Consider the following 13,839-nt stretch of genomic DNA (forward strand, 5'->3'; position numbering starts at 1 on the left):
AACAAATATCTATATGTAGAATTACCAGAGACTGAAAAGTACATATTTATGGAAATCAGTGATTAAAATAAACCATTCTTTTATTTCTCAAGGCTACTTTCTCATGATAATGAAACTAAATGTTGTCACAACATCATCAATTCTATTATAGATGCTATGAGACATTCCAGCTGAAAAAGCAGAAGCAAATCTTAATGCTCTTCACTTTCTAACCCTAGTGTAAAGGCTCTTTTGGGAGAAAGAGAATGACCTTAGGCTTTGGTGCTTCTCAGCTGCTGGAGTAGCTCCTTGGGCAGACAGACTGCTGTAAATTGCAGTACAGATTAGATTGCCCCTGGCTGATTCTCAAGTCAGGGGAATAAAAATATTTCCATTTTCTCAGCTGTGCCAGCTGAGGAACCAACCTTAAAGTTCACTACTTGCTGAAGGCATGAAAGGGTGCCATAGACGGGGCTGATACTCATGTCTGTCTGAAGGAATGAGGGCTACCAGCTTGCCTATGAAACAGCACATTTACTTGTGTTCTTCTGTATATTTGTGCAGTGCTTTCTACAGTGAATGCCTAATGCTTTCTGGGACCTTTAGGTACTATTGTGCAGCAAATAAATAATGCTTTGCTATGCATATATGAGTGAGATAAAATGTTCTCAGTATTCCTTCAGTAAATTGTCTTATTTTACAAATAGCATATATTCTGAGAATTAAAAATAAAATAAAATAAAACAAAATAAATAAAATAAAATAAAATAAAATAAAATAAAATAAAATAAAATAAAATAAAATAAAATAAAATAAAATAAAATATGGAAAGAATGGATATGCAACACAATACAGAAAAACAATTAATATAATTAAAATCTAGAAAATTATAATGCTTAAAATGTTCTGAAAATGCACTGTTTTATTTAAAAATGTTTAAAGTTGGTTAGATGGTAACAAGTTACATTGAAATTAGTATTTTGCCTATGAATTGCAAACAAATTGCTTTTTCAGTGCTTTAATTTCTATTTAAAAGGCTACACTAAACTGTGGGATGTTGACTTTCAAGGATTTTAGCTCCAATATCAGCTTGACCATAAATTCAGCTCTATTCACCCCATTTCAGTAAACATTCAAAACAAGTAATAGAATATCTTGTATAATAAGAATTACCTTGGGTGTCTCAAGTCAACACTTAAATCTATCAATAGTCATGATTGATAGACCTATCGTAGTTTTTCACTTTTGATATATGCATACTCATGCAGGAAGGAGTATTAAAAATCTTTCTATTTAGAATTTCTATTGTAGGCTCTTATAGACTCTTTGAAAGTATATAAAAGCAAGATACTGCAAAGTGTACAAAATGATATCAATACCCTGGTGACACATTTATTATAGAAGAAGTAAAGTATTATAGGAGGTAAATATCAATGTATGTCTTCCTATACCCTTAAGAATTTAATCCCACAAAGAAACGTCTCAACTCTTTTTCAAGTTTTATGAGGGCTTCTTTAAATATTTAGAGTTGGGAAAGCCACTTATTTTCTACCTCAGGCCAATGAAAGAGGAACTTTCCTTTAGTCTTTTTAAAACATGAAAGGGGCAAGATCGCTAACATCAGAAGCCTCCTCCCTTTTCTCTAAGAATGGTTCTTTCAAATCTTCAAATAAAAAAATAATTTTCTCTGTAGTTTCCTGATCTTGCACAAGATGTTGATCCACATACAGTGCTTTAATCCCACCAGGCTGTGTGTGTGTGTGTTTGTTGGTGTGTCCATGTCTCTGCATATGTTAGAGGAAAAGAACAGTTTTTAATTTTCAAACTCTATGAAGAATGTAAGAATGAATGCTCGTTATACGTTGTTGCTTTAGCTAGTCTGCCTATATAGTCAAGAATTAAGGACAATAAAATGTTATCATTTCTTATAGATAAAACAAGGCAAGAAATAAACAGGCCCAAAATAAACAGGCAATGCAGTTCTGTTTATTTTTCAACAATGGATCTACCCAGCCTCCCATAAGCTTGCAAAATTTCATCTGAATGTTTTTAAATACCCTGGGAAAGAAATGTAGTAGTAGTAGTAGTAGTAGAAGGAGAAGGAGGAGAAGGAAAAGGAGAAATACAGAATCATACAAATAAAATCATCTAGGTCAAAAAGACCTTCAGGATCACCAAGTCCAACCATCAACCCGACCTACCAAGTCCCATAACTAAACGATGTCCCTTAATAGTGTTACTGGTAGTATTAGTGGTGGTGGTAGTAGTTGTAGTATAGTGGATACCATATATCAAAGAAGTTGGTACAACTACAAAAGGGAGCAACCAGCTCTCATGATTTCCAGAATCCCAAACCTGTCACATCCTACTTTCATAGTGGTCCATAGAATCTGAAGCATGCAAAGGCAACTGGTATGTGCATAAAAATGGTCTGATAGATGGTGGGAAACAAAACAAAACAAAACAAAACAAAACAAAACAAAACAAAACAAAACAAAAACCAACCTAGATCAGTGCTCCCTCTTATGTTCTATACACTCAAAATTCAAGCTGAAGGGAATCACCCTAAGGATTTCTGTGCAATCGAACAGTAACAGTGCAGAAGAAGATGAGGATGGACTCTCAAGCAGTCAGACTCTAGTCTTTCAAGTCATAAAATCATAGGTTAGATCATAAATCTGACTTGAATGGTAATTAGGTCCTCAGGCCTTACAATAGTCCTGCAAACCTTCTCCTTTTATGTCTAGATCAGTGCCATGCTTACATAATTAAAATGAGTTACTTTCATACACTTTTTAAGTATATTGAAAAATGCCTAACATACACTTTTAAAGGAAATAGTTCTGTGGTGACATAGGGTTAGTGGATTTACTTCAGTTACATGCACTTAGTGAACTTTTCAAAGTGCTTGACACTAAAAGCTGCTTATACATAATTTATATCATACTTGCTAGCTGAACTCTGTCTCATACTTCATGCCTGCTATTCTCATGAGCCTAATAGCAATAATCCATCTTGTATATGTATTGTATTCTGATGCTGTTTACAGGTTGATAAAGACACAATGAAAAGATAAATAGATGGTAGTTGCAACAAAGCCATGTTATTAGAATTTAGGAACAGAAATGTACATTGATTTTTGGGTACCATGTTTTACACTCCAGAGATTAAGTGATAAATGTTATCTGTCCATACTTTTTTAAAGGAAAAGGACTAATTAATATAAATTCCAATTATTTTCTATTCTTATTAGGGCAGCTGCACTACTGTCATAAACATATTTAGCTTTCTTGGATCCACTGGAGTCTTGTCAGTTCGTAACAGCTATGGAATTGAATATCATATGTATAATTTATTCCAAGTATTACCAAAGTAAACTGAAGTAAACTGAATAAAAAGATTTGAATTTAAATATTATAATTTTTAATGGATTTCTAGAGAGTTTACCTGAATATTTGGAGAAGACTCCATGTTTATAGTATATAACACTGCAAATATTTTTTTCCTCAGCAATGATATGAGCCAAGAAGTTTGATGCTTCTCAGTGATTCTTGCAGAACGCTGGACCATGTCTATGTGACTTTTTAAGGCATCAAGTACATGTAGATGATCCGAACTTTCCCTTTTTTTAGTGTGTAATCTGATATTTTCTACAAAGAAAGAAAAAAAAAAAAAATAAGATAATTAAAGTAAGAAACTGGCCTGAACAGATATATTAAAGAAGAGCTAACTAACTAAACATTTTTAAATTTCCCTCCTGCAATTTAAATTTAAACGATTTAAATTGCCTCTATCTGTCTCAAACTTTTTGTTGTTGTTATTGTTGCTTTAAATTATTTCAGAAAGTATATTTTGGAATAATATTTCAAAAATATGAGATTAACAAAGATTTACATCAAGTTGTGTTAACAGACAATTAATGGAATCTCTAAACTTACAGAACACTGTCACATGATTGATCGCATCAGGAGAAAATAAAATGTAACGCTTTAACTTTTATCCTACTGGCAAAAAATATTAGAAATTTGTAGTTCATGAGTACTGATTTCAAGTGTGTGATAATACTTGACGGTAGTTGGTAATAGAGGTCAGTTATTGCATACATGAAATCTGATTTTCATTCACATAAATGGTGAGTCCAGTTGTTGTTTAAAAATCCTGCTGCTTTTAACAAGACTTAGTCCTTTTATCTCTTTTAGATTCGAGTCCATTAAAAGGAAAGTACTCTGGCACTTCAGCAGTAAAGATGATTATGTGCAACAGCAAATCTAGAAAGGCTAAAAACAAACCAAAAAACAACAACACAAGTAATGTACGTAAAAAGAAACATGGAAAGGGGTTCCACAAAGTCATTAAAAAAAAAAAAAAAAAAAAGTTTATTACTTCACAGAAAACAAAAAATAACAGATGACATAATGAAGCATAAAACTTTCACTATATTTTATTTTTTCTTCATTCTTCACCAAAAAGATTAATTTTTAAATTAAGCTTAAAATATTTAATATTAACAACAAAGTGCTAGAACTACATGGCAGAATTGGTTGAGATACAAAAATTCTTAGATGAACCATATCTGCTAAAACCGTCATGATTTAACAACATTTTTCCCTAAAGTATTTATGAAGTAAAACCCTCTCTGAACCATTAGCAGTCACCTTTGAGAACTTTTCAGTACAGATAAAGGCTGAAGGGACATCTAATGGAAAAATACAACTAGTAAACTAAAAGAAGAAAAGAGTATTATGTATCATCTGCCTAGTTCATACTATGATACAGGAATAAATAATTAATCAGTGATTTTCTCTGTCAGTACCTAGAAAATCTGAAGTTGACTAAAAGTAACAACAACAGAATTACTGAAATCACAACACAGTTACAAATCACAACAGGCCAATCTGATTTCCTTCCATGATGGCAGAAATTGCTAAGTGGGTAATGGGCAAGCACTTATGTACTTTTTCTGTTTTGACGTGTGATAATTCCATATGATACTGTCATATTTCAAAGTATGGAAATATGTTCTGACTGAAATTACTGCAAAATCAGTTGAATTGCTTAGCAGAGACAACTTAGCATCTGTTCACTGTCAGACTGAAAGAAGTGTTTTAGTGCAGCATTATGCAGTATTTTCATATATACTTACTTGATGGAGCAGTATTTGTGGGTAACAATGACCAGGAGGGATATGGACATTCTGGGAGGTAGGATTAGATTCAGCATGATTTTAATGAACTGAAGAAATGGTACAAAACCAATAAAATAGAATATAAAAAAGACACATTCATACTGCCTTGGAAGGAAATACAAATGTAAAATGTAGAATGGTTCACTAGGCAGATATACTGCAGAAAAGGGGCTAAGGATTACAACCGAGTGCAAATGGAGTGTTAGGTAATGTTGTAAAACTAGAAAAAAAAAGAAAAAGAAGAAGAAGAAAAAAAAAAGGATGATTTAAAGTAAGTCCAGAGACATATGGAGCCCATATTTCAGTCTAGTCAGCATTTGTGATGTCTTGATGGGATTACTGAATGTAGCTTTAAGTACTAATAAAAGAAAGGAAAACGAAAAAAGCAACAAAAGGTTAGTAGATTTGAAAATATGACCACTGAGCAAAGGATGAATGAAAAACAAACAAACAAACAAACAAACAAACAAACAAACAAACAAAAACCTTTATTTGTCTTGAAAAAAGAACCGTGGAGTGCCATGAAAACAGTCTTACAATGTACAAATTGTTGAAAGGAGAAAAATCTTTTGATGTTAATGTTGCCACCAAATGTGAAACAAAAATAATCATTTGCAATAAGAAATATTTATGTCATATATCAGAAAAAAAAAATTCAATACAGTAATTCTCAATACAGTTATTCCAAATTATTCTCAAAAGTTGCATGTTTAACAAAATAATAAGTATTTTTTCCCCTCCAGAAAAATATGAAAGGATGATACAGCCTTGAAATTGGAAGGGCCAGGTTATTTTCTTTTTTTGTTTGTTTATTTAGTATAACAGAGTGTATAAGTGAGTATTATTTTCCATTTACAAAAAATAAAAATATATTTTAATAAAAGTGTTCAATATTTTTTTCTAGGTTTCTCTTCCAAATGAAGGGAGCATTCTTACAGCTTAGCAGTAGTAGATGTTGCCATTTACCCCAGTGTTTTCATAACTATTATTTCATAATATCTTCTGTAATGTACGCACTTATATTTCACCATTAATAAATAAATAAATAAAAATTTCTTGAAAAAATTCCACGCTACCTGTAGCTATAACTTCCCTTATACTTAGAAAATAAAGGACACTGAGACTTTTTTATTTTTTTTTCTTTTTCAGTCAAAAAAAAATGACTTTTCATAAGTTACAAATGGTAAACAAATCTTTGATCAAGACCTTCAGTCACTAAGTAAATAAGGATCATCATAATGGATAAAATCTTAACAAAACTCCCCTGAAGGTCAGTGTAATCCTGATTTGGTTGAATAGATTCATCTATGTCATTAAAGGTACATCTATTTCACTATGAGAATGAAATTTAATTTGAACATTTATAGATAAAATGAACTGGCTTTTGTGTTGGTGACTTTATCTTGAGCAGAAGGAGAGAGTGCTCTTGTGTATGGGCCTATCTGAAATAATAAAAATTGCTATTCCACCTTAACCACGATTCTCTTAGCATTTGTAGAAATACATATCTTGCTTTCTATTGAAAATGCCATAATGACTCATATCAAATTGTTTGTGTCAATGATACCAAAATTTATGTTACGTTGTAGTTACCTGTTTCTCATTCCATTCCTCCAATTCCTGTTGTTTGTGGGAAGTTTGGAGTTAGACATAAGTTCATTATTACTCTGACTTGTCACAAGTGTTCATTGTTAACCAGCACAAACATCATATGCTGACCTACAATGTAACACTTCTATCAGGATGAGATCTGTTCTGCTCCAATTGCAAGTTTCATCTCAAGTTGCTTACAATGAACAGAGAACACCATATGTTTTTTAATATATTCACAAGTAGTTTCTGACTTAAAATGAAGCAGTCCCTCTGTGAGAGCACATCTGTATCACTGTGCAGAAAGCCTTCACTGTAGTAAGAAAAAAGAAAAATACCTGCTGGGACAGTCCTGTTGAAGATATAGACACAGAAATGCTTATTTTCAAGTCCTGATTTGGGGTTATGTGAGACGGTCAATTTGTTATGCCCAGAAACAGAAGGCTGGATGCTTACAGATGTTTTATCTCCCCAGTCAGGCAGCTGCTGAATGGTACTTTTTGGCACATAATTCTGGTTTAACTCCACCTTACTCATTTGTGAATACAGTATAAAGCCTAATCATGAGAAAGATCTTTATTTCCCTCAGTATAAACATGAAGCTATTAAAGAAATAGTGAGTATTGTTTTCTAGCCCCAGAAAGTATAAAAATGGAAGAGAGTATAAATATGGAAGAGATTTGCCTGGAGAGTCTGTTTTTGAGTTTGCATTATCATTAAGAAAAATTTCAAATTGTTGTGTGATTTAAAATAATGTACAACATTTTCTGAGTTTTCATGAAATTATTTAACTAGGGGAAAAAAAGAATAAAATTAGAAGAAATAATAGGTTTCTGTGGCCATTTGTTGTACTGAAAAATACCCAAAAAATAATGGTTGATCCATTAGGTATAGGGTATTTCTTATCTCTGCATTAGTATAGAATCTAAGTGTTTTAAATTTTGTTTGATACTGTAAACAGAAACATAATCTATCAGATCTGAAAAACAAATTACTTAAATTACCTTAACTGTGTTTTTCTTTCTATTATATTATAAATGTTGATATTATTTATCTTCACAAAAGAAATCTTTTTTTTTTTTTTTTTTTTTTTTTTGAAGGTGAAATGTTACCTCAATACAACAGAGTAGAGAAACAGGACTTTCAAAACTTTCTAGCTGTCCTCTTATTGAGGCAATTCCATGAGTTAGATAAAGGATCTGACCATACAATTCACCAATAAGACAATATAGTCAAATGAAATTAATTCATTTATAGAAAAACGACAAAAGCAATTAAATGTAAGTTTTGGTCTTGGCTACTATGTCTTGCTATAGCCCTCTCTGAGTATCTAGGTTGTGAGATTATAAATTTCAGCAGATTTAAAGTTTGATAGAGTTACCTTCTCTTGTTTATCTACCATGTATAAAGAAGTGTAAACTGAATTTTTCAAAAGTCTTAGTTAAAAGAGACCAAAATACAATACACTTTTGGATTAATCACTATTAATCTACAAACCTTGAATTTTTAGTTGTATTATTAAATATATATATATTATTTGAAACACTCAATCCACTGAAATAAAAAACAAAATAAAACAAAATACTTGAAAAATGTTTTTAAATAATTTGGCTATTTATTATATTCTGTGAAATCTACTTGTGATTGTTCAATTTGAAAATAAAGGAAAAATGATCTTCATTGTACTTCTTCCTTGTACTTTTAAAGTCATTTCTAAGGCTTTGGATAACACTTTGGGTAACTATAATGCTTAAAAATAATAAATTGTAAGGTTTAAACTTTTAAACATTTATACGCAGCTCTCTGATCATGATTCCAAACAGATTTTAGAGAAAAAGAATCAGTACAATCATCTGGTTTAGGATTACTTTCAACTGCATCTTGGTCACCATGGATAATAAATTTTGATTAGTAATATGTCTTCTTTGAAGAATCATTTAGAAATTACATCAAATTTTCCAGTAAGGATTTTAATTTCATGTATTTAGACATATTTTTAATGATATTTAATGGTACATTGAGGACTAAAATTAGCCAGAAAATTAAAAAGAGACATTCCATAAAGCAGTACAGTAATATATATTACATTACAAAATACAAAGTAAGGAAAAAATGTTGGAATATTGAAGTATTATGTCACAAAAAAGTCTTCCTAAGAGGCAAATTAATTATTCAGTAGTGATAGCTTCCTTCTTATAGGAAGTAACTAGGAGTGTATACAATATAGAAAAATGACCAAAAAAATAAAACCTCTGTAAAGACCAGCAACTATGTTAGTCTCTGGGAGGGATGAACTTATAGATTTTAAAAAGAGAACTAATGAAACTTTTCACAGTTGTTTCCAGCAATTGTTCTAGTGCTGACAGGTATATCTATAACGCATCTCAGAGAACAGTACAGAGATGCTCAAGGCCATATGGGATAGGCCTCTGGCACAGAAAAGCACTGTGTAGTACTAATTTGTACACTAAAATATGTGCAGATAAATAAGCAGTTTATATACTGAAATAAACAGTAGCTCAATGAGGCATTTGTCCTGCATTTGCTGCTTGTGCTACTGTCTCAACCAAGCTATGATAACTCCTTGCATCATGTGGTAACTTGAGCATAGGGTATTTGAAACCGCTTTTCAATCTACAAAAGTATGAAATGTTTACATATTTTTATCCAACTTTAGAATTCAATTATTTTGTAGTAACAGCTAATACTGGACATAGCAAAATAAATGATACCAGGGCACCTATGTCTGGTCTTTTTTTACCAAAATAGTGAAAATAAATTTAAAAATTGGGTAAAAAAAGAAAAAAAAAGTTTTATAAAGCATTTTAGACAGGTAAGAAACTATATTTTCCCTATATTTTCTGTGGTCATAGAATTATTTTCATTATTGAACTTCAATACACATTTTACTCAGAAACAATATTGTGAGATAAGATATTGATAACTATAACATAATCATACAGGACTTTCAAAAACAAACATACTGACTAACCACCAAAGTCAAAGTTAGTTTTGATTTTTTTTTTTAATGGCAAAGCTTGATAATCACTAAACACTCCAGAAAGTGTTATGAAAGCAAATTTATTTATAAGAAATTTGAAATGGTAAGATTTTGAAAATTCTTTTAAACATACACTTCTGCGGAATTTATTTATTTCTAGTCATTTTCTATTGATACCAAAACATTAGTAACTTCTTCAGTCTGTCTTTGAGATCTTTTTTTTTTCAGCTTTAAGCAAATTATTATGATCTCCTTACTGTCCTGCTTTCAGCTAGGATAGACTTAATTTTCCTCCTAGTAGCTGGTATGGTGCTGTGTTTTTGGTGTTGTGGATTTAGGATGAGATGATAACACACTGATGTTTTAATTGTTGCAGTTAAAGTCCAGTGCCAAGGACTTTGCAGCTTCTCACTCTGTCTTGCCAGCAAGCAGGCTGGGGTTGCAGCAGGAGCTGGGAGGGGACAGACCCAGGACAGCTGACCCAAACTGGCCAAAGGGATATTCTCTACCATATGACATTAAGCTGAACAATTAATATGGGGAGGATGGCCAGGGTAGGGGGACTGGCTGCTTGGGGATAGGCTAGGCATGTCTCAGTGGGCAGTGAGCAATTGCATTGTGGATCAATTGTTTGTACACATTATTATTATTATTATTATTATTATTATTATTATTGTTATTGTTATTATTATTATTATTATTATTATTATTATATTGTTATTATTATTATTACCCACAGTCTTCATTTTTTCTGATTCTCTCACCGATTCTAGAAGGGAAGGAGGAGGGTGAACGAACAGCTCTATGGTGTTTAGCTGCCGGCCATGTTAAAACACAACACTTAGAGTCCCATGTCAAAAATATGCAATGTGCACTGCATGTATTATCCTGTTATATTAGAATTCAAGCAATAGGTATTGCATTAATATGATAATCACCAGCATGTGAATTTTGTGAATTAGCAAATATTTATCATAATATTATGGTTATTATAACTGGAGTAGATCTACTGTAGTGTCCATGCAGTAGGAAACATATAAAAGTCCTCTTTGTAAATGTGATGTTGATTTTTTCTAGGTATTCTTATGTTCAAAGACTAGTGCATGTTACTGTACTTCTGTATTAGAGTTAGCTTTGTCAGATCAACAGAGCCTTGAATGTGTTTAGTGCCAGGGGAGGCTGACAGAGGGTTCCGCTCCAGGGATTTGTGAGCTTCATTATCATACAGTATGAGTTATAATTACAGTTCTTGAGAGTAGGAGGGTGCTTTGTAAAAATCTTCAGGATATATAAGATATTATTTCAATACCTATTTGTAGGTCTGGAACAGTAGACAATGACATAAAAACTAAAGTATGTCTGTTCACTACATTGGTACAATTATTTTTATTACAGTTAGCATATATAATTTCTCAGGTTTCCTATTCTCTCTGCTTCATTTCAAAGAAGTTTTCATGTTTTTCCACACCTCATAATGCTTTGCAGCCCAAGGGAATAAAAATAAATAAATAAATAAATAAATGGCCCTAATTTTAAGGCCCTTCTCTAGGCTCTGCTACCAGTATAGGAGGGTGGGGCAGATGTTGAAGGAATCTTTTTTCTCTGCTCTTAATTTACTCTTGTTGCAGTCAGTGAGCATACACCACTGAATAACTTCTCAGTTCAAGCTTTTGCACATGTGACAGGACAAGACACAAAAGACTACAGTTTGATAAACACTTATTTCAGCACCTGTACTGACTCAAGCAGTTTGTATTTATCTGGCTCTTCTCATCTTCATTTCCTTTGGTTAAAAATGACTAGTTTTTTTTTTTTATTATTATTATTATTTTTTTTTTATTTTTTATTTTTCCTCTGGATCAGTTTCTCAGTCCTGTGGCACAGAGTTGCAAACAGTTATACCAGCTTAACTGAGGAGGTAGGATAAAGGCTGCAATGATTGACGAGGCCTCCTTAAGCCATAACCGATGCTGAAATGTTCTTCAAAATAGACTGCAAAGACACACTTTTCATGAATTTTCTTTTTTTCTGTTGTGTGTAAATGTGAATAGGAGAAACAGAAGAGTTGTTTGGAATGTAGTAGGCATTGATTTTTCTATTGTACACTACTAATTTTTTGACATTCCTGATACTTGCTGTATATACCTTTATTTTTTTCTTAAACAAATGATTTGTAAAAAAAAATAAATGATTTGGTAAAAAAAAAAAAAAAAAAAAAGTAAAACACCAGGCAAATTAAAAAATGCAATCCTGTTTTAACCTGAACTGATCTACCTGTCCAGGAAAACTGGACTTTATTAAATTACTAAATTACTTATTACTACTGAATTCCTACATTATGACAAGATTCAATAAAATTCTTAACATGCTATTAAACATATTGTTTGGAAGTATAAAAGAGCTTCACTGATAACTTATCTTCAATGATCTCTACTTATCTTTGTTATATTCTGATAAACAGAACATGTCTAGGAAAATGTTGGATAATAGCTCAGGAGGCTCTGCTGTCTCTCTTTTTTTTTTTTTTTTTTTTTTTTTTTAATCTCTCTCTGTCTCTCTCTCTCAAAATAAATAAATAAATAAATAAATAAAAATAAAAAAGTAACCTGAAGAGATTTTCTTTGTTAATGGTTGCACCATCAGGTTCAGAAGTTGATGTGGGGTTATACTTCATTCTGCTACTTCTTGGTGTTATATTAATGCAGCATTGTATATGGAAACTTAAATGGATAAAGTTATCTGTTTAAATTAAAGTCTAATCCAAGTTATTTTAGGGTCTTGCTTTTAAGATCCCATCCTTTCCAAGGAAAAATAGGTAAGAGTGTCATTGGTTCTATTATTAAAGTTTCTGCCACTGAATATTTCTTTGCAAGAAAAATACGACAGCAGCTATAGTGGTATACAAAGGAGTCCAGAGACTGTGAAGAAACATTCCCAAATGTCTTTTTATTTTGAATCTCAGTAACAGAAGCAGTGCATTTATTTTTGTTTTGGTGATTCTTCAGTGATTTTAATCAATGTCAGCTGTACATCTTTTCGGTTATTTTTCATTTTCTCAGTATGTTCCTTTCCCTTCATCTTTTTGTCATCTTGATTTTTGCAAATGTCATTAGATCAAACTTCAGTCTACTCTTCTGTATAGTGCATCCAAGAGGATGCCATTGATTATTTGTCATTCCAGTACAGGGATTTTTATTTTATTTATTTTATTTTTTATTTATGTAAGATTGAATTTGTATTAAAATATCAGAAAACAAACATTTTCAAATTTGATCCTTAGTCTAAAAATAGTTAAGCAGTATATTCATAGGATCCAGTTGAAATTGAAATGTATGTCAATAGGGACAAGGCCACAGAATTCATAATTCTGAAATATTATACAGCTAAGGGCTTTGGCTGTTAATGACATTTGCCATTCACCTCCTCATTTGTCTCTTCTAATTTGCAGTTTTCTGATAACTAATTTTACACCCAATATATGTAAATGTTCATTGTTTTATAAGCAGAATTAAGTTAAATTTCCTTGTAAAAGGAAAACATTTGCGTTATTTTAAATATCATTTCAAGGGACTATGTACATTCATCTCAGTACTACTCAAAAGGTTTCTGGATGACTGCTCATATTGTTATTTCAATGCCAGTGTTAGAAGTCATGTCATTTCACTGCTAAGCTTGTTACCTCTTATTTTTATTATTATTTTTATTTTATTTTATTTATTTTTTTGAATATTAATTTGTATTGACAAAATTGTATGTGGCTCATTCATTTTATCAGCCTGCTAAAGTATATTTGCCCCCCCAGCTACATACTGTGAGACTTTTATTATTGTCCTGTCTGACCTAATTTTTCTGTGTATGACAAATATTTGTCTTAGCGTGTGAATATGTTTCTTAAACGAAACTTTATTAGCTAATATTCCATGTTAATGATTCCATGTATTGTTAAACATTCAATTCATTACATTAAGTTGAAAGAGTCACTTTCAAAAAATAAGTGCTTAAAAATGGCAAGAATAATGAGTCTGGCTTTAGGCTTAAACTAAGCTTTCTACAGGTTTTCTACAGGTCTCAGAGTTTAGGAATA

General features: G+C 31.6%; 1 protein-coding gene across 5 annotated transcripts in view; it reads right to left on the reverse strand.

Annotated features, from left to right (window-relative positions):
• Positions 1-13,839, reverse strand: part of LOC311435855 (uncharacterized protein) — a 75,818-nt gene that overhangs the window by 34,814 nt on the left and 27,165 nt on the right. For all 5 annotated transcript variants that reach the window (XM_084517342.1, XM_084517343.1, XM_084517340.1 and 2 more), the window contains one exon: positions 3,427-3,629. In XM_084517342.1, the coding sequence (XP_084373468.1) occupies positions 3,427-3,629 (203 nt within the window). The remainder of the gene's footprint in view (positions 1-3,426; positions 3,630-13,839) is intronic.

Source organism: Aythya ferina (genome assembly GCF_964211825.1).
Source record: "Aythya ferina genome assembly, chromosome: 4".
Lineage (NCBI taxonomy): Eukaryota > Metazoa > Chordata > Aves > Anseriformes > Anatidae > Aythya > Aythya ferina.